General features: G+C 45.9%; 1 protein-coding gene across 1 annotated transcript; it reads right to left on the minus strand.

Moving 5' to 3' along the window:
- Positions 1–7,120: 7,120 nt before the first annotated feature.
- On the minus strand, positions 7,121–7,717 carry LOC125316297. The gene has a single exon (XM_048284311.1). The coding sequence runs from the start codon at positions 7,715–7,717 to the stop codon at positions 7,121–7,123; it is 597 nt and encodes a 198-aa protein (XP_048140268.1).
- Positions 7,718–19,486: the final 11,769 nt, after the last annotated feature.

Below are 19,486 nucleotides of genomic sequence, written 5' to 3' on the forward strand. Positions count from 1 at the left end.
CCGAACATAATGTATGCGAGATGCAATGCAAGCGGAACGATAAAAACAACCCGGACAAAATAAACAACAGAATGACATAGAGCACAACGTTAACGTACATGGAACACCACCGGGTAAAGTCAAGGTTCATACGGACCACCGGAAATACGGTGACTACGACTCGAGACACGACACGGGGAACACAAAAGGAATCCACAAGACAAAAGTCGCTCGAAAGCACATGAGGATACAAAAGAGGGGAGGAGGGTCTCTAAACTCCTAAGGGTCGGACGTCCTCATCGGTGGTCTCATCGGCAGGGGGAGCATCTTACGGACAGAAACTCGCTCCAAGGGTGTCGTCCGTCTCTAGCTCCAACTCCTCCTCGGGCTCCGGGTCCTCCTCGATCTCCAGCTCGTCCTTTGCCTCAGACTCTCCATCGGGCTCGCCCATCCGCTGGTCCTGCTCGGGATCGACGACGTAGACTACGTTCGGGACAGGCTCGGGAAGCATCGGGGGTCCATCTGCCGGCCCATCGGGCTCCAATATCCCTCCATCCAAAGCGGGCAGTCCGGGTATGGGGGACCTCGGCTCGGGAACCGATCCGACTATGGGTCCAAGGACGGGGAGTCTCGAGGGTGAGGCTATCGAAAGTCTAGGTCCAGAAGCATCGAGTACATACTCGGGGATCACTTCCTCCCTTAGTGGCCCGGATACAAAGTCCCCATCCTTATAGGTCCAAGAGAGAAAGAAAAAGGGGGTCGGGAGTCCTCTCGCGTCGTCTATCCATAAGGTGCTAATCCTCCAATAATAGGTCTGATCGGGTCCCACTCTGTACTCGGTGATCACGGGCTCGAACTAAGTCGGTAGTCCAAAAAGTAACGACATCGAGGTGGTCGGGAGCGAGGGTCTGAAAATGTGGGTCCCACGAGGGGTGAGATAACATCCCAGTAAGGTAGGTCTAAGCCAACCCTAGGTTACAGTACCTCCAAGCAGTCTAATCTATGACATGCTATCAAACATCCACCGATAAACCAAATATGCAGGAATTATGAACATAAGCTAACACACTGAAACTTTCAATTCAATAATCGAACCTTGTACGATACATTTCAACCACGCATGGCATCAACCTCGGGCAATTCAAACATTCGGACCCGCGTCTCTACGCCTCGGGCTTATAGCATAAGATCTCAACGAATAGGCCCGCGTAAAAACGCATCGGGCTATGCGATATACGTATACATATACATGAATGAGCTCAATCCATGGACCCGCGTGATAACGCCTCAGGTCAGATCCGCGTTTAACGCATCGGGACGGGCACAAACCCCGCGTTTAACGCATCGGGGTACAAAGTGCATACAGATATGTCATAGTATAATACGATTGCTCATAAACCCCGCGTATAACACATCGGGGTATCATTGCACACAATCCACTAGGAAATTCCATTCACAGCTTCATTAACATGACAATCCGATCGCATTATCAATCATAGGTCCACGCATCACAATTTAGACCAAACTCAATCATGATATATCCAAGGATCACACATACCATTAGAATGGTCATGGCATACCAGAATGCATAGAAACTCCACTTGGTTCAAGCAAATCACATGAGAGTCCATTTAGTCCGAATTGAGTCTAATTTTTCCCGTCGCATTTTTTTGACGCTCAATACCACATCCCACATGTTCATTGGACTACATAGGATCCCAACTCAGCAATTGCACCATTGTGCCTCATTAAATTCGGCCATTACACACATCTCCACAAAACAAGTCATTTCGAGCCCAAACACATCCAAACAAGAATCCCACATGCACAACCCATAACCACCACATTAGACCCCTCTTCTACCCCCAAACTAACATGGAAACAAGCTCATTTCACTCACCAAAATTTCGGGTCTTAACCGAGTACTCCAAATCAGAACCGGTTTCTCCCCCAATCTCACACAATCAGCCTTTATTAGGCCCAAACTAACCATCTAACATGCTCTTTAGTACTTGCAAGCCTAAGGAAAGATTAAAACCACTTACGAGTCCTTTTTGGCGAAGAAAAATAGGCGATCAAGCCTCCACCGTGCGCGACCAGAATCTGTCCAAAGATGTCCCCTTCGATTTAAGCAAGAAAACACCAACTTTAGTCCGTGAAACTCTCACAAAATTCACATATAATCATCCTCCTTCGTTCCTCCATAATCTATGGTCAAATCCAAGACATTTACCTCCTTGAAAGTTGAAGGAACCGAACAAGGCAGCCCCTTTTTCCAACCGGCTGCTGTTCCGGCGTCTAAGGGAGAGAGATGGTGGTGGTCCGCCGACGTGGAGCTCCGGTGGTTCACGGCCGTAAAGGAAAGAGGAAGGGGCGGCGATGGTGTTCCTCCTTGCACGCCGAAGAAGAGAGAGCCGAGAGAGAGGGGATGAGCTTGTGAGAGTAAATGAGAGAACAAAAATGAGAGAGAGAGAAATGGAGGTGTTCGGTCAAGTATATGGGGAGAGAGTGGAAGAAGAGCTCAAAAATGGCTAAGGGAAAGAGAGGGAAATGGGGAAAGAGAGGGAGTGGTTTCTCCAATTTCCAAGGAAGAAGAGATGATGGGTTAGGTTTATGACATGAATAGTAGGGAATAGTAGTGTGAATAGTTGCATTAGGTGAAGGGATTTTTGGGGTTTTAATTGCTCCTTGGAACTTGAACTTTCAAGAGCACTTTTCCCCATCCAATCTTAATATTTTGGCTGATGTGATGGGGTAGGTGAAGTGGCCGAATTTTCCTTCGCGGTTTCTCAAGATGCTGAACGAAATTCGGGACCAGGGTGCACTTCCCGTTTCGCCGTTTCATTTCCACTTTTTTCGACTCATACTGCGATATAAAAATCCTTATTAACTCCGGCGAGGCGACGTCCAATTTATTTGCACTGGAATTCTCAAATACCCGGCCGCCGATTTCGAAGTTCACTTCGCGCTAAAATTAGCCGATCGCGGTTTCAATGCATCTCGGATCGACGGGCGGCTCTCGGGAGCTACGTGTATCGACCCGTGATTTTTATCATGTTTAAGAATTATTCGGACCACGGTGATCCTGGTTGTCATGTAACCGTGAGGGAAACTGTCGATCTGGCGGGGACGCAATCGTCGGGAATCGGTTCAGGGTCATCCGCAAATCATGCTATGGTATAGCGGAATCACCCGCGGTCCATCTGCACGACGCTAGCAGATTGTTCTGACACTAATCTTAGATCGACCTACATGGCCTAGAAGGTACCCTCGGCGATCCTTATGGTCGGGTTACTAGTCCGTATCCGAGTTCTTTAGTCCGCGTACTATCCTATTTAGCCATTCCTCTTCGGTCGGTCGTCTCTAGAGTGATCAATTCCGAGTGAGATTACTGAAATGCATCAATGCTCATTTTATTCATAAACTTCGAAATGGGGTTGGAATTCGGAATGTCACAACTCTTCCCCCCTTACAAAAATTTCGTCCTCGAAATTTACAAGACTTAACTACTCGAACAGGTGGGGGTGTTGACGCCTCATTGCTTCCTCGCTTTCCCAGGTGGCTCCTTTAGTTCCGTGGTGCTCCCAGATTACCTTCACCAACGGGATCGTCTTGTTCCTCAAGACTTGCTCCTTCCTATCATCAATCCTCACTGGCCTTTCCACGTACGTCACTCGATCGTCTACTTCTATAGCTTTATAATCCAAGACATGGGTCGGATCTGGTTTGTACTTCCGCAGCATTGACACGTGAAAGACGTTGTGGACTTGCGATAGGTTTGGCGGCAAGGCAAGCCGATAGGCCAGGGTTCCGATCCGTTCTAGTATCTCAAAAGGTCCCACGTACCTCGGGCTTAGCTTCCCCTTCTTCCCAAACCGAGATAGTCCTCGCATCGGCGATACCTTGAGAAATACATGGTCTCATACTTGGAATTCCAAAGGCTTACGCCGTCTATCCGTGTAGCTTTTCTGGCGACTTTGGGCAGTCTTAAGTCTTTCTCTAATCACCTTCATTGCCTTAATTGACTGCTCTACCAACTCCGAACCTGTTATAGTCCTCTCTCCGACTTCGTCCCAACATATTGGCGTTCTGCATGCTCCGCCATATAGTGCTTCGAATGGTGCCATCCCAATACTCTGCTGATAGCTGTTATTATAAGCGAACTCCACAAGGTGCAACTGTTCCTCCCAACCTCCTTTGAAATCTATGACACACGCCCTTAGCATGTCCTCTAATGTCCGAATAGTCCTCTTAGATTGTCCGTCCGTCCGGGGATGGTAGGCGGTACTATACTGTAACTTTGTCCCCATTGCCTCCCGTAGGCTCTTCCAGAATGAAGCGGTAAACTTTGGATCTCTATCTGACGTGATTGTCATTGGGACTCCATGCAGTCGAACGATTTGTCGCATATACAATTCGGCATTTCTGTCCATGACGAAGTCCTTTCACACTGCCAAGAAATGCGCAGACTTGGTCAATCGATCCACGATTACCCATATGGAGTCATGTCCCCTTTGGCTCCTCGGTAAAGCCATGACAAAATCCATCGTAATGTGCTCCCACTTCCACTCGGGAATCTCCAACGATTGAAGTAGGCCTCCCGGTTCTGATCTTTGTGCCTTCACTTGCTGGCACGTCGGACATTTCGCCATGTGCTTCGCGACATCCACTTTCATCCCATTCCACCAATAATGCTGTCGTAAATTTTGGTACATCTTTGTGCTACCCGGATGGATACTATAATTACTTCTGTGGGCTTCCGACGGGATCCTTTCCTTTAATTCCTCGTCCCTGGGCACACACAGCCTTCCGCGAAACATCGGGGTCCCATCCTCTAATACTTGAAAATCAAGCTTCCTTTTCTCCTTATCCATCTCGAGGATTTTTCGAACTTCATCGTCTATAGCTTACAAGGCCTTAACTCTTTCTCGAACCTTCGGTTCCACTCTCAATGTGGCCATCAAATTGGACAGTTAACACACTTCAAGCTTAAATCTAGAATCTCTTATTCCTTCCAACAGAGTCCACTCCTTAACCATCAAGTGCGCCATGCTTGACTTCCTACTAAGCGCATCGGCAACCTTATTCGCCTTCCCGGGGTGGTATAGAATATCGCAGTCGTAGTCCTTAAGTAGTTCCATCCACCGACGTTGCCTCATATTCAATTCACGTTGGGAGAATATATACTTCAAACTTTGGTGGTCCGTGAAAATTTGGAACCTTTCTCCGCACAAGTAATGCCTCCAAAATTTTAATGCGAATACAATCGCTGCTAGCTCCGGATCATGTGTCGGGTAGTTTATTTCATGAGGCCTTAATGTCTCGACGCATAAGCAACGACCCTTCCATGTTGCATCGGAACACATCCTAGCCCTTTCAACGATGCGTCGCTATGTATCTCGTAGCCTCCTGGGCCAGAAGGAATCGTCAATACCGGTGCGATCGTAAGTCTATGCTTGAGTTCTTGAAAACTTCTTTCACACTTGTCCGTCCATTCAAACCGCATATCCTTTCCGGTCAGCTTCGTCAAAGGAGTTGCTATCGACGAGAACTTTTCCACAAATCTCCTATAATAGCCGGCCGGTCCTAAGAAACTCCGAACTTCGGTAATCGACGTCGACCTTGGCCAATTCATAACCGCCTCAATCTTTGTAGGGTCCACTGAAATTCCATCTCTAGAAACTACATGCCCAAGGAACGCCACTCTATTCAGCGAAAACTCACACTTACTAAACTTGGCGTGGAGCGAGTGTTCTCTTAATGTTTGCAAGACAATCCTCAAGTGCGCCTCATGTTCGCCATTACTCCTCGAGTAGATCAGGCTGTCATCTATGAACACTATGATGAACTTATCCAAATACTCCTTGAACACTCGATACATCAAGTCCATGAATGCAGCAGGGGCATTGGTTAATCCAAAAGGCATCACTATAAACTCATAATGCCCATACCTTGTCCTAAAGGCAGTCTTAGGGATATCTTCCTTCTTAATCCTTAATTGGTGATACCCTGTCCTTAGGTCAATCTTCGAGAACACTGAAGCACCTTGCAATTGGTCGAACAAGTCATCTATTCTTGGCAATGGGTACTTGTTCTTAATGGTCACCTGATTCAACTGTCTATAGTCGATGCACAACCGCAACGACCCGTCCTTCTTCCTTACAAATAACACTGGTGCTCCCCAAGGTGAAGCACTGGGACGAATAAACCCTTTGTCCAATAGTTCTTGCATTTGCACCTTTAACTCCTTCAACTCGGATAGGGACATTCTATAGGGTGCCTTCGATATCGGTTCCGTCCCAAGGGCCAATTCAATAGAGAATTCCGTTTCTCTCTCAGGTGGTAATCCAGGTAAATCTTGAGGAAACACATCGGGGTATTCACGCACTACCGGTATGTTCTCCAACTTAGGTCCTTCCACCGTCGGATCCAACACAACTGCTAAATAAGCCTTACATCCATCATGCATCGGCTTAGTCACCTCAAGTGACGAGATTAAAGGGATCGACGTTCCTCCCCAACCCCCGACAAAGTCAAATTTAGGGCGACCAACGGGAAAGAATTGAATCGCCCTGCTCCCGCAATCAACCACAGCCTTTAACTCGCCTAACCAATCCATCCCGACTATAACATCAAAATCATACATGGGCAACACAGCAAGATCAATCAATTCCTCACTACCGCCAATCACTATTTTACAGTCCCGACACCCTAAGGAAACCAACACTTCACTCTTTAAGGGTGTAGCCACATGCAATATTGCTTCTAACGGTTTTAACTCTAACTCGACTAAATCAGCAAATTGAGTAGATACGAATGAATGCGAAGCCCCAGGGTCAAACAAGGCATATGCAGCATGATCGCATAATGTAACCGTACCTATGACCACGCCGGGCGTGTTCTCCACCTCCTTGCGTGCCAAAGCATGCACTCGTCCTTGAGCTGGCGGCCTACCCAAGTCGTTCTGCGGGGCAGCTCCCGCCGGTGATCCATAACGAGGCCGTTGTCCTTGCGATCGCTGTTCCGGAGCTTGACTCGGGCGGTTCCTTATTTGGTGACCCAGCTGGCCACACTTGAAGCACGCGCCCGTCCTACTTGGGCAAGGTCCACTCCCATGCCTCCTACCACATAAACTACAATTCTAGCTGGTCTGACGGTTAGGCTTCCCAATATTCTTCCGGGGTGGAGGGACGAAGCGCCCGTTGTCCGCCATTGGCCTCTTGCCAAACCGGCGACGGTCTCTAACGGGAGCGAACCGCGAACCAGATGCGGCAGCCCTTTCCTTCATGTCTCTTTCAATCATTTGACCTCTCTCATACATATCTTCATAAGTCCTCGGGTTCGGTGCAATCATCTGACGGCGAAGGTCAGGTCTCGATCCATCCCTAAATCTTCGCGCCTTGTCTATTGGGTTCTCCACCATCCTCGGCGCGTACCTTGACAATCTAGCGAACTCCGCCTCATATTGGTCGATCGCTAACCGGTTCTCGCGAAGTTGTTGGAACTCTACCAACTTCCGCTCCCGAGCGGTCTCTGAGAAATACTTCCCGTTAAATGCCTCGGTAAAGGCAATCCAAGTGAGAGCGGCGCCCTCGGGAAATATCCTTCCTCCGGTGGCCTTCCACCAATCATCTGCGGTACCCTCTAACCGGTAAGCCGCCGGGGTCACCTTCTCCTCATCGGTGCACCCAAGAACCTCAAAGGCCTTCTCCAGTTTCTCAATCCAACCGGGTGCCATCTCTGGATCTCCAGCACCATCAAACTAAGCTGGTTTCGAGTTTCGAAATTGTTCCACCAGGTGACTCATCGGGCGATTCCCGTTCCCGTTTCCTCCTCCATGGTTATTCCCATTTGCCACATTGGCGGCGGCCACAAGCAGCTTCGCAACTTGAGCCACGGCAGCAGCTCTTTCCCGAGCTTGTGCGCCCATCAAATTACCAATTTCCTCCAGGGCCCTAAGAACTCCATCTACTCTCGGGTCCTCTATCGCAGATGCTCTCGAGCTAGAAGCTCTCCTTGTTCCTCTAGTTCCGTCGCTCATCCTAGTTAATCCTCACGACACCCGAACAACCCATAAACCCACGCGAAAATCGGAGACTTAAGTTGACGACTAGTTCGCGAGGTCTATGTCACAACTCACGGTGACAACCACAACAAGATACACACCTCACATGACAAGCAATCGGACAACCAAGGGGTTCACATTCAAGGGTTCGGGCTCTTACCTCAAGTTCGGACGCATTTGCAACTCAATAAAATCACAACAATCACCCACATGCTTAACAAACCGTACATCAAGCCACGACAATCAACGCCAAGTACAAAGCCCCTTACAGTCTTATAATCACCAAGGGTGATGCCAATCCAATATGCCGGTCACAAACGCCAATTCATATGTCATGCAATTCGTGTCTAACTCTAGCGGATCTCCTAAGGTCTCACTACCTAGGCGTCTCTAAGTCATTCCTCCTTATTACTCTAAACCTCAATCGTCCCGAATCGAGTTGACCTTGCTCCGATACCACTCGAACGGGAATGTCACGTCCCGTGCCCGACGGGTTGACCAACATCCCGCAAGGTCACCAGAGAACTCGCAACTCACCGGGATCCACAACGAACGTAATGTATGCGAGATGCAATGCAAGCGGAATGATAAAAACAACCCGGACAAAATAAACAACAGAATGACATAGAGCACAACGTTAACGTACATGGAACACCACCGGGTAAAGTCAAGGTTCATACAGACCACCGTAAATACGGTGACTACGACTCGAGACACGACACGGGGAACACAAAAGGAATCCACAAGACAAAAGTCGCTCGTTGTTGACACCCGAATTTTTAGTTAGTTTTCCTTTAGTTTTATTTTCCAAAATTCATTAAAAATTCACAAAAAAAAAATAAAAATAAGAAATTTTGAAAAATCAACATTGGAAGCCTTGGCCAAGCCTAAGGAACCAATTTGGAACAAAAAATAATTTTTCATATTTTTCATTTTTTTTAATATTTTCGAAAATAGGAAAAATCTTTGAAAATTCATAAAAAATACCTTTCGAGGTCACAAAAATACACAAAAATGTCCAATATTTTTCTTTTAATTCCATTTTCATATTGACCTCAAGAAAAATTGAAAATTAAGTTCAATTTTAGGTGTTTCTTCACTATGCCTAGAGTTGAATTTGCATAAAAAATACCAATTGAGTCTTTTTATTTGCAATTTTTGCACATTTAGAGTTTAGACATTCAATTGCAGTCCCTTTGAACTTCACTTTGATCAATTGCACCCTCAATTGCGCGAATTGTGCGAATTGCACAGAAATTCTTAAAAATTTTGCAATTAAGTCCCTCAATTTTGCAATTTTTGAAATTACTTTTAATTGAGGGACTATCATGGTAAAATTAGACCATCCCTAGGGTTTTGATACATTCTAAAGCGATTGGCATAGGTCTCATAGTCCAATTTGATCGAATTGATGCTCAATTGAACATTTCCCTAATTTGGGGAAATTGAAAAATTTGGGGTTTTCATAGAAATTGAGGTGAACTTTTGGGCAAAATCACATTTTTAGATAATATCCAGGCCCCTAAGTTCAATTTTGAAGTTTAATTGCAAAAATTCCCAGCCAATTCTGTTTAATTTTGAAATTTGTGCTAAATTCATTGTGCGAACAGGTTCGGACCGGTCCGGTCGGACCGGTCGGACCGGTCACGGCCGGACCGGTCGAACCGGTCCAGACTGATACTTCATCTTCTTCGAACGTCTGCACGAATGAACAAGTATTTGGGCGAATTTTGATGAACAAATTGACAAGGCAATCGGCGATAATCAAAGCAATTAACCCGGGCGTTTTGTTCCTCGGGTGATTTCGCGTCGATTGGGCCCGACTTTGAGGACAATCGTCGCCGGAGGAGCGCCGACGGAGCAGATCAAACCTACGGCGACGCAAAAAGGTCAACATTCGGTAAGTTAAGTGCAATTCGTGCGCAATTGGTGTTGCTCGGAGTGTCAAACGGAGCCTGGACGGAATCCTATTCCGTTCCGGTCTCAGTCCAACTCACTTCGTACGCGTGGGCACGTGCGAAGTGAGTCGGTTAAGCTTTGCCCAACGCGCCATTATTTGAAAAAACAAGTATAAAAGGAGGAGAACATTCGCGAAGCGAAGGGGGGCTCATTCACGTTTCGCAAGTTGTTGATAGAGCTAGAGAGAGAGAGAGAAAACGAGAGAGAGCTCGTTCTCCCGCTCGCTCGGTTGAGAACTCGAGCTCGACCGTGAGCTCTTGGTGAGGCCAATCCGGAGCGAATCAAGACTTGAAATCACGTCCGGAAGCTTCGTTTAGGCTCCGAGGATTCGATCGCGACAGCTCGGTCAAGTTGCGAGCTCCGAATCGGTGAGTTAATCTTCCTATCTCGCTACTCGTGTAATCATGGCATCCTCACATCCTAAGCATGATTCGTGAAATTGTTGTGTGCCTTTTGATGCCCGAGCCTCACCGACCATGCTCGTATCCTGGTTTTTGCATCAATCTTGCTCGAACATCCCGAGTCGAAACCTCCAATCATCGCGGTCCGGCCGAACGCCGCGGACCTCTCCAGCCTTCGCGAGTCCGATCGGGACTCGAGGTAAGTTTCCTCAACTCATCTTCGAGCTTCTGTGTGAAGGAATTGAACTGTAATGCTCTTTTTGTGCTTGATTGAACCATGCGATCTCGATCTTGTGTGAGCTTGATATATGTTGATTCTGTGGATACAATCACTTAATCTTTGGATATGTTGATGCGGAAGTACGAGCGAGTCGTCCGGTGTTGGTCTCGCGTCATTCCGGCGAGATCTCGCCGTTAGATCTCGCCGGAGCGTTCTCGGCCGTCCGTTACGTGTCGTCGCCGTGAAGAAGACGACCGACGTGGCATAGTCAACAGGTCAACCGGCCTAGGTGTCGTCGTGTGATAGGGCCGGCTAGGATCTGAGTCGGCTCGGCCGTTGGCGCGAGCGGGGCGATTCAGATCCGATCCAACGGCCGAGATTAATCGATGAATTTGATTCTTAGCCGTTGGATCGTTTTATATATATTCGTTTATTAAAAAATTCATAAACGGTGTCGTTTAGCTCGGGGATATGCGGCGTCGTTTTGTCTTTAGATAGGTTTGACGGTCCGGATTAAGTCTAGGATTGATCGTGGCCATCCATGCATTTAATCGATCCGCGTCGTTTTAACTAAGGGAGAGATGAACGGCTTAGATTAGATCGAAGTTAGATCGTGACCGCCCGTTTGAATAGGTCAAGTGCGACGTCGTTTTTGTAAGCGAGGGCCGAGACGTCGTCGTTTTTGCCAGGGCGCGAGTTAATGGCGAGATCAGATCTGCGGTTGATCTCGGCCCGTCCATCCATTTTCTTTTATTCGAATATTAGAAATTAGTATTAGAAATTCAAAAAAAATATAGAAAAATAGATACGGCACCGTTTAGTGTGCGGTTGGTTTCACGAGTGGGTCCGCGAGCGGTTTGACCGGGTTGACCCGGTCGTTGACCGGATTGACCGGTCCGGTCTATTAATAAAAAATAATATAAAAATAAAAAGAAATTTCCAAAAATCCAAAAAAATTGTAAAAATACTTAGAAAATTCATAAAAATTCCCGGATTTTCATAAAAAATTTCTAAAAATTTGTAGATCGATTCGGGACTCATAAAGTCTGGATCAAAAATTTTTGAGACTACGAGGGTTGATTAATTTCGATCCGGAAATTTCCAATATTTTTGAAAAATAAATGAAAATTCCAAAAAATAGAAAAAATTAGAAAAATTCCATAAAATCACAAAAAATGGGAAATGGCCACATTCAACTGGCCCGACCCTAATTTTGTGATTTTTGGGTCCCGAACTCCCAAAAATGACCATTCTACCCTTCCGGGCCTTCCGCCCCAAATTTTTACCAAATCACCCCGATACCCAAAATTGATTTTTGTGTGGGCCGATAGGGCCATTTTAGACATATCAAACCTTGATTGATTGATTTGATTGCTTGTAATGATTTTGATTGCGCATTAATTCCTCGATTGTGATTGATTAGGATAGAAAATTCCCATCCGCATGAATACTCGGATTTTTTAGGACCTACCTCATCCGATATCGTATCCGCATGAAATCTTAGGTTAGAAAAACAATCAACATCGGTAACCGAAAGGGCGTCAAATTTGAAACTTGGCGTAACCAAGTCCCCGGACCCAAAATCTCTGGTTTTTTCGCGAAACCGAACGGTTTCTCCCGACCGCTCGGTAAGGTTTTCCAATCGTACCTTCCAATAAATCGATCGGTGGCGACTCCGAATTGCATGTACACCTCGCACATGCCACCCGACCACACAAGGTCAATTTCGATATTTGATAAATTTTACCCGACATCGCGATTCGAGTAATGGGTCTTGGGAGAGACTCGCGATCCCCCATACATATGTCTATAAAAGGAGGGATCGGCTCGTTAGCCCAATTCCACCCCGGAAAGAAATTTCCGGAGGGTCGCGACAGACCGGCGACTCCACCGGGGATGTCTTTAAGAGGATTTAAGCCGATAAAAATGCTGATTGTTTTCTAACCTCGTTTTCTACAGATGCTCTTGAAGATGAGGTACGTCCACTAACAAAAAAGTGTTAAATGTTGATGCAGATGGGAGTTATAAGGGGTGGCGTCTGTGCTAACCATTTTTGATGCAGATATGGAGTTTTGGATTGTTTGTTTATTTATGCAAATTTTGAAGCGGTGTTTTGAATATAAATTGTGGTGCATGTCTTGCATATTTCGAGGATCACGACACTGCACACACAAGCGCCTAAACCCGAGCCGCGAAATCACCTCTTAGGTCGCCATAGATAGGGATCGGTATGCGAAGCTCTTGTGTTTGATTGCACTTGGGTTGACCATATTTGATCCCGCTCGCTATGTAAGATTGATGGTCCTACCCACTTGTTGTTTGATTGCGCTTGTGGGCGGCCCCTCGATTTGTATAGCGGGAGCCTTTTTTAGGTCCATACCCGAGCCTTTTTGATTTCTTTAGAGTTAAACCTCACCTGTCTCATGCGCATGTGAAATGGATGGTTGGTATACCTAAAACCAAAAACCAAAAAGAGAGTAACATCGGTTGGTAAGGCTTTCTACCCTTTTTATTTTGAACTTGTAAATTTAAATTTTGCATATCATGCATTTTCATTACATATCATCACAATTTGTAAGATCGTTTAAGTGATTGGGGTTGAAAGTCAAATTTTCCTTTTTAGGATAGATGGCGCCCCAAAGTCGTGTTGTTGTACCCGATGTATTCACATGGGAGCGGAGGACCATTCGACGCGAGGACCGAGTACCCGCTTCATTCCGAATTTTCGGATTTGTTCACGGACGAGAGCTCAACGGACGAAACCGCATCCGTAGCGAGAGTTGCGATTATATCCGATGTGGACGATATTTGGAACTCGAGCGCGAGAAAGAAAGAATCTGGGAGTTATACATGAAGTTGGCAAGAAAACCACGTGCAACCAAGACGGCCCCAAAACACTCCCGATTAAGAAGAAGGAAATCATCACCATATCCTCCGATGATGAAGAAGATATCAAACTTCCCGAGATAGTAGAGATTTCATCGGATGAGGATACCATTCCCACTGTCTAGATTAGTACGACTTTGGGGCATTTTCTAGATTTTATTGTATTTTGAGTCTATTATGTACTTTCATGGACATTTATTGTCCGAACATCTCTAGATATTATCATGTTCTATCTTTTTTAGACTTGTAAATTTCATGAGTTGTCAATTTGTGAACGACTTTTTACCCCGATTACACTTAAACGATCCTAATCAAATTACATGCCATCTTTGGGTGAGATTTGGTCCATAATTACCCTATTTGGCTTATTTGGGTCAAGTGGGAGTAGTTGACCCTCATGTTACCAAAAGATGACATGGAATTTGGTTAGCGCATTTGCATCACATTACATACATATGCATATTAAACTGTGGTAATTGACTTTAGGATCATCATTTTTTTGCATTTTTAGATCATGGGGAATGGAGACATCAAAATCATCCCAATATCGCGCAAGGAACTCGCTATATGGTGGGATCGCCTCGACATCGTCAACAAAGCCTATGTGGAAGGACGCTTGGGACGACTTGTAGATTTGATCAAAGTGGAATACCAACCGGCGCTCATTCAAGCACTAGCCAAGGCATGGGACGCGCGAACAATGACATTCAACTTTCGAGGATTGGAATTGACCCCTACGCTTGAGGAGTATACCGCTATTATCGGGGCCAAATTTGAAGAACGTATAGCTCAACCCCCTTTGGACATGGACTCCACTCGTTCGTTATCGAGTTTCCTTCGCCTTAAAACTTCTGAAATTGAAAAAGTTTACAAGTCCAATTCCAACAAATTCACATTCTCGTTCCTTTTCGATAACTATTCCTCTCTACCCACCGAAACCGGTCATAAATCGGGAAAGGTGTTTATCTTGGTTTTCTTTGCATTCGTTCTATTCCCGACTTCTAGAACTACTTTTGACCCCTCCATAACCCATATAGCCAGACAAGCGTGTTGTCGCTGGGATTATTCGTACATGATCTTAGCTGAGACTTTTCTCTCCCCGAATCGTTCCAAGTCTTCAAAAAAGGCCGTTTTCCAAGCGTCTAGCGGATTACTCCACTTGTGGTTCACCTCTCATATAAAGACTTTCCAACTCCGGGTGGGGTGTTATGAGATCAATGAGCACGCTCACCCCCTTAGATCCTTCCTTAAGTGTCAATCCCTTGTACCCAAATACTCATTCAAAAAGTGGGTTGAGCTATTGGACAATTTGAAACCCGAGCATATTAGATGGCGTTTGACTTGGCCCAAGATCGTAGAAGCTCGCATTTCGGGTATTGAAGATAACCCTATTCCCTTATTGGGATGTACCGGCTTGTGGCGTATTACCCCATTCGAGTGGTGAGGCAATTTGGAGTTCTACAAGAGATACCACCGGATGTTTGTCCCGGGATTTTCTCATTTGATATGACACGAGGAAAGCTCACTAAGGAAACAAAGGAGTTGTATCGGGCTCGGATCAAACTTATCCTTCATGCTTTGAAGAACTCCCCGCTGCAACAAGTTGAGTGGCCGGATTATTTGGATAATGAGATGAACATTCATAGAGCTTCCAAGGAGTATATCAAGAAGTTTAAGGAGTATCGCCAATCAATGGTAGAGCCATATGTACCCGAGTGCGTATCTCCTCGGATTGAAGAAGTGGAGTCATATGAGCCGGAGTACATAGTACCATATGTACCGGGAGTAGAACCATACATTCCCGAGGATCCGGAGCAGTGGATGTCGGAAGAAGGAGAAGACCCATACTTGTGGGATTCCGATGGAGCAGAAGAGCAAGAAGAGTGGAAGCGTCCCCGACTTGGATAGATCCATTCCCCCATTTAGATTTTACATATTTGTTATCTTTTAGATACTTTTGAACAATTTGGTTTGTAATAAATACATACTATTTCTTTTATGAGCATTTCATGCATACATATAGAAAAGTCAATTACCACGGATCAATGTCTCCAATCCTTTAATATTTCCCATACGATTTGATATCCCGAAAACAGGTGAGCGATAAATACGAGGACTCGTAGCAAAACGCGCAAGTTAAGGATGGAACAAGAAGAGCTCGCACCTCGTGTGGGTAATCCGGAGAATCAAATGAATGTGATCGCCACAATGGTGGCGGAGATGAAGGCAATGATGATTGCAAGCCGGGGAGATACCCCGTTGACCCTAATTCTCAAGCTCCCGCGGGGCCATCCGATGGAGCAAACGCTAATCCGGCGCCCGCCGCCAATCCAACTCGAATCCGGAAAGACCGCCTAAGGATCCTCCCATTGTGATTGACCTGGAGAAAAAGGAGAAGCAAGTCCTCAAAATGGAAGAGGAAATTAAGAGGCTCGCTAAGATCGAAGAGTGTTTGGCGAGTCAAGGTTATGAGCTCTCGAGATTCGACAAGGTTGCACCGTTCGAAAAGATAGAGGTTCCTGGCGATTACAAGGAACCGAGACTTTGTAAGAAGATATAATGGGACCGGGTGTCCCAAGGCGCACTTGAAGTATTACTTGCGCCGAATGTCGCGATTCTCCGACAACATTCCACTACTTGGTTAACACTTTCCAGGAAAGCCTATCTCGGGGCAGCCCGGCGTGGTTCATTGAATTGGAGCCAGAGAGGCTCGCCGATTGGGATAAACCGTGACGAGTTCCTTCGGCAATACAAATTTAACACTTTGACCGCCCTAACTAGAGAGGACCTTTTAAGGACCGTAAAAGGAAAGAGCGAGGCCGTTCGCGCCTACGCCCGGAGATGGAGAGCACTCGGCGTGCGGGTAAAGCCACCCGTCCCGGAAGAAGAACTAATAGATCTGTTTCTCAAGGCCCTTCCATTTGAATTTTTCGACAAACCGAACACCTCCGGGTGTCGGACATTTGCGCACCTAATCAAGGTGGCGAACGCCACGAGTGGGCATTAAGAGAGAAGAAGATACCCGAGGCGCCTTTCAAACGCCAATACCCTTTGAGAAGGGATATTATGGAGCAAACCGGAGAAGTAGCCTTTGTCCCTAACCCGCCAAAGCCCGAAATTTCTCGCCTTCAATTCCTACCCAAGGAACGTCCTCCTGGACTACTTCCAAACCACCGGAATTCGAAAAAAGAACCCAGTTGTTTTTACCCCACTACCCCGACCCTTATCCAAATTGTTACCCATGCTATTGGAAAATCGCTTAGTTGCAAAAGAGCCACCTAGAGCTCACCCGCCAAGATTTCCTGGGTATGATGAGACCCAGGACGTGTGTATACCATATGGGAGAAAGGGGGCATAACGCGGACAACCTGTCTCGCTCTAAAGTTCAAGGTGCAAGCATTGATCGACGGAAAAGTTCTGGAGTTTGATAAAGCCGAACCGAATGTGCAGCGGAACCCGCTACACGAGCATCGCGAGGTGAACGCGATTTTTGGAGGTGAAGAGGATGAGGTTCTGGAATTCATAGTGGACATGAGTAAAATGCGGGATATCTTGACATTGGCCTCGCAATATCCGGAAGGAGAGAGTATTTCCCGGGAGCAAAAAGAGGCTTGCTTGGAAAAATTGATTAGCTTGGGCGTCATAGGAAGAATGGAAGATGTCGCTTTCAAGGGGACCTACGTGGCGGTAGACATGCTGTCCGAGGAGTTCGCAATGAAACCTACGAGGGGAGCTCTTTTGAAAATACCCTCGGGATATTTGATGAGCATCAAAGATGGTCAAGAAATTGAAGAGATAGCTGTTGACACCCGAATTTTTAGTCGGTTTTCCTTTAGTTTTATTTTCCAAAATTCATTAAAAATTCACAAAAAATCAAAAAATTATAAAATCAACATTGGAAGCCTTGGCCAAGATTAAGGAACCAATTTGGAACAAAAAATAATTTTTCATATCTTTCGCATTTTTTTAATATTTTCGGAAAATAGGAAAATACTTCAAAATTCATAAAAAATACTTTTCGAGGTCGCAAAAATACAGAAAAATGTCCAATATTTTTCTTTTAATTCCCTTTTCATATTGACCTCAAGAAAAATCAAAAATTGAGTTCAATTTTAGGAGTTACTTCACAACACCTAGAGTTGAATTTTCATAAAAAATACCAATTGAATCTTTTTATTTGCAATTTTTGCACATTTTGTGTCTAGACATTCAATCGCAGTCCCTTTGAACTTCAATTTGATCAATTGCACCCACAATTGCGCGAATTGCACGAATTAGGCAAAATCCCCAAAATATTTTCAATTTAGTCCCTCAATTGGTCAATTTTTGAAATTACTTTTAATTGAGGGACTATCTTGATAAAATTGGACTATCCCCCTATGTTTTCATGCGTTCTAAATCGATTGGAATGGGTTTCATGATCCAATTTGGTCAAATTGACACTCAATTGAACATTTCCCTAATTTGGGCAAGTTGAAAAATTTGGGGTTTTCATGTAAATTGATGGGAAATTTTGGGCAAAAACACATTTCTAGATAATATATAGGGTCCTGAATCCAATTTTGAAGTTTAATTGCAAAATTTCCCAGCAAATTTTGTTTAATTTTGAAAATTGAATGAAATTCACTTTCTGAACCGGTTCGGACCGGTCTGATCGCCGGTCGGACCGGGTGAACCGGTCCCGAGCTGTGTCGTCTTCTTCGCGAGCAAGGGCCGTTTTGCAGATTTGAGTGGTGGATTTCAATGGACAAATTGAAGTTCAATTCGTGCCTAATTGAACTAATTGATCTAGGGCTTTTATTCCCCAGGTCCGGGAGCGTTGATTGATGCCGGCGGCGAAGCCAATCGTCGCCGGAGCACGGTGAAATCACCGGTCAAAGGCTCGACGGCTTGAAAAGTCAACGTTTTGCAAAATGCCCAAATTCGAGCTCAATTCACGACTAACGGAGTACTAAACGGAATATGTGGTGATGGCCGTCTCCGTCCGACTTCCGGCGAGCCAAAAATCACGCGAATGGCACGTGAGGGAGCTCGGCCAGCTCACGCCCGCTCGCGCGCATTTTCAAAATCTTTGGTATAAAAGGGAAGAATCTTCGCGAACAAGAGGAGGCTCATTTGCTCGCTCAACAAAAAACAGATTAGAGAGAGAGAGAGAAAGCTTGAGAGAGAAGCTCTCGGAAGCCGCCATAGCCGGATTTTCGAGCGAACCCGCAAGTTCTTCGCGGGGACAATCTAGAGGAAATCGAAGCTGGCCGCTGCTTCGGGAAGCTTGCTTGAACCTTGAAGAAGCGATCTACATAGCTCGATCGACTTCAGAACTCCAAAAAAGGTGAGTCGATCTTCCGACTTCAACTCGGCACGTTCATGGCACCTCATAGTCACGAGCTCGATCTTTGCAATTTTTGTGTGCGTTTTGGCCTTTGAACTACGCCGATCATCTCTGTATACTCGTTACGCTTCGATTTTGCATAAAACCTAACAATCGAGTCGTCGAAATCCAACCTCCATGGCCGCCTATCGTCAAAGCTCGTCTAGACTAATCTAGACCAAACCAGGTCAATCGGACCTGCGGGTAAGGTTTCTAAACTTGATTTAAGCCGATCCTATGATTTAATCGAACTATTATGCTCTGTGATGTGGAAATGAACTATGCGATTTTGTTACGTGCGAAGCTTAATGCTCGAAATCTAGTTGATGAAATGTTGTAGTTTTAGGATATGTTAATCTGGATGAACAGACGAATCGATCGGCGTTGGTCTCGAGTTATTCGGCGAGATCTCGCCGTTGGATCTCGCCGGAGCAACTCGGCCGTCCATTCTGTTGCCGCGAGAGGTTGAAGACGGAAGTGACGTGGCGAGTCAACGGTCGGCGTGCTTAGGTGTCGAGCTCCCATTGGCTCGGCTCACGCCGAGTCGCCTTGGCCGTTGGCGCGGTTGAGGCGACTCGGCCTTGATCCAACGGTGAGATATTTCGATA

This window comes from Rhodamnia argentea, chromosome 8 (assembly GCF_020921035.1).
Source record: "Rhodamnia argentea isolate NSW1041297 chromosome 8, ASM2092103v1, whole genome shotgun sequence".
In the NCBI taxonomy this organism is placed as follows: Eukaryota; Viridiplantae; Streptophyta; class Magnoliopsida; order Myrtales; family Myrtaceae; genus Rhodamnia; species Rhodamnia argentea.

What these genes read in the sequence shown, in the direction of transcription:
- LOC125316297 (XM_048284311.1), bottom strand. Translation starts at nt 7,717, where the DNA reads ATGGCACCCGGTTGGATTGAGAAACTGGAGAAGGCCTTTGAGGTTCTT.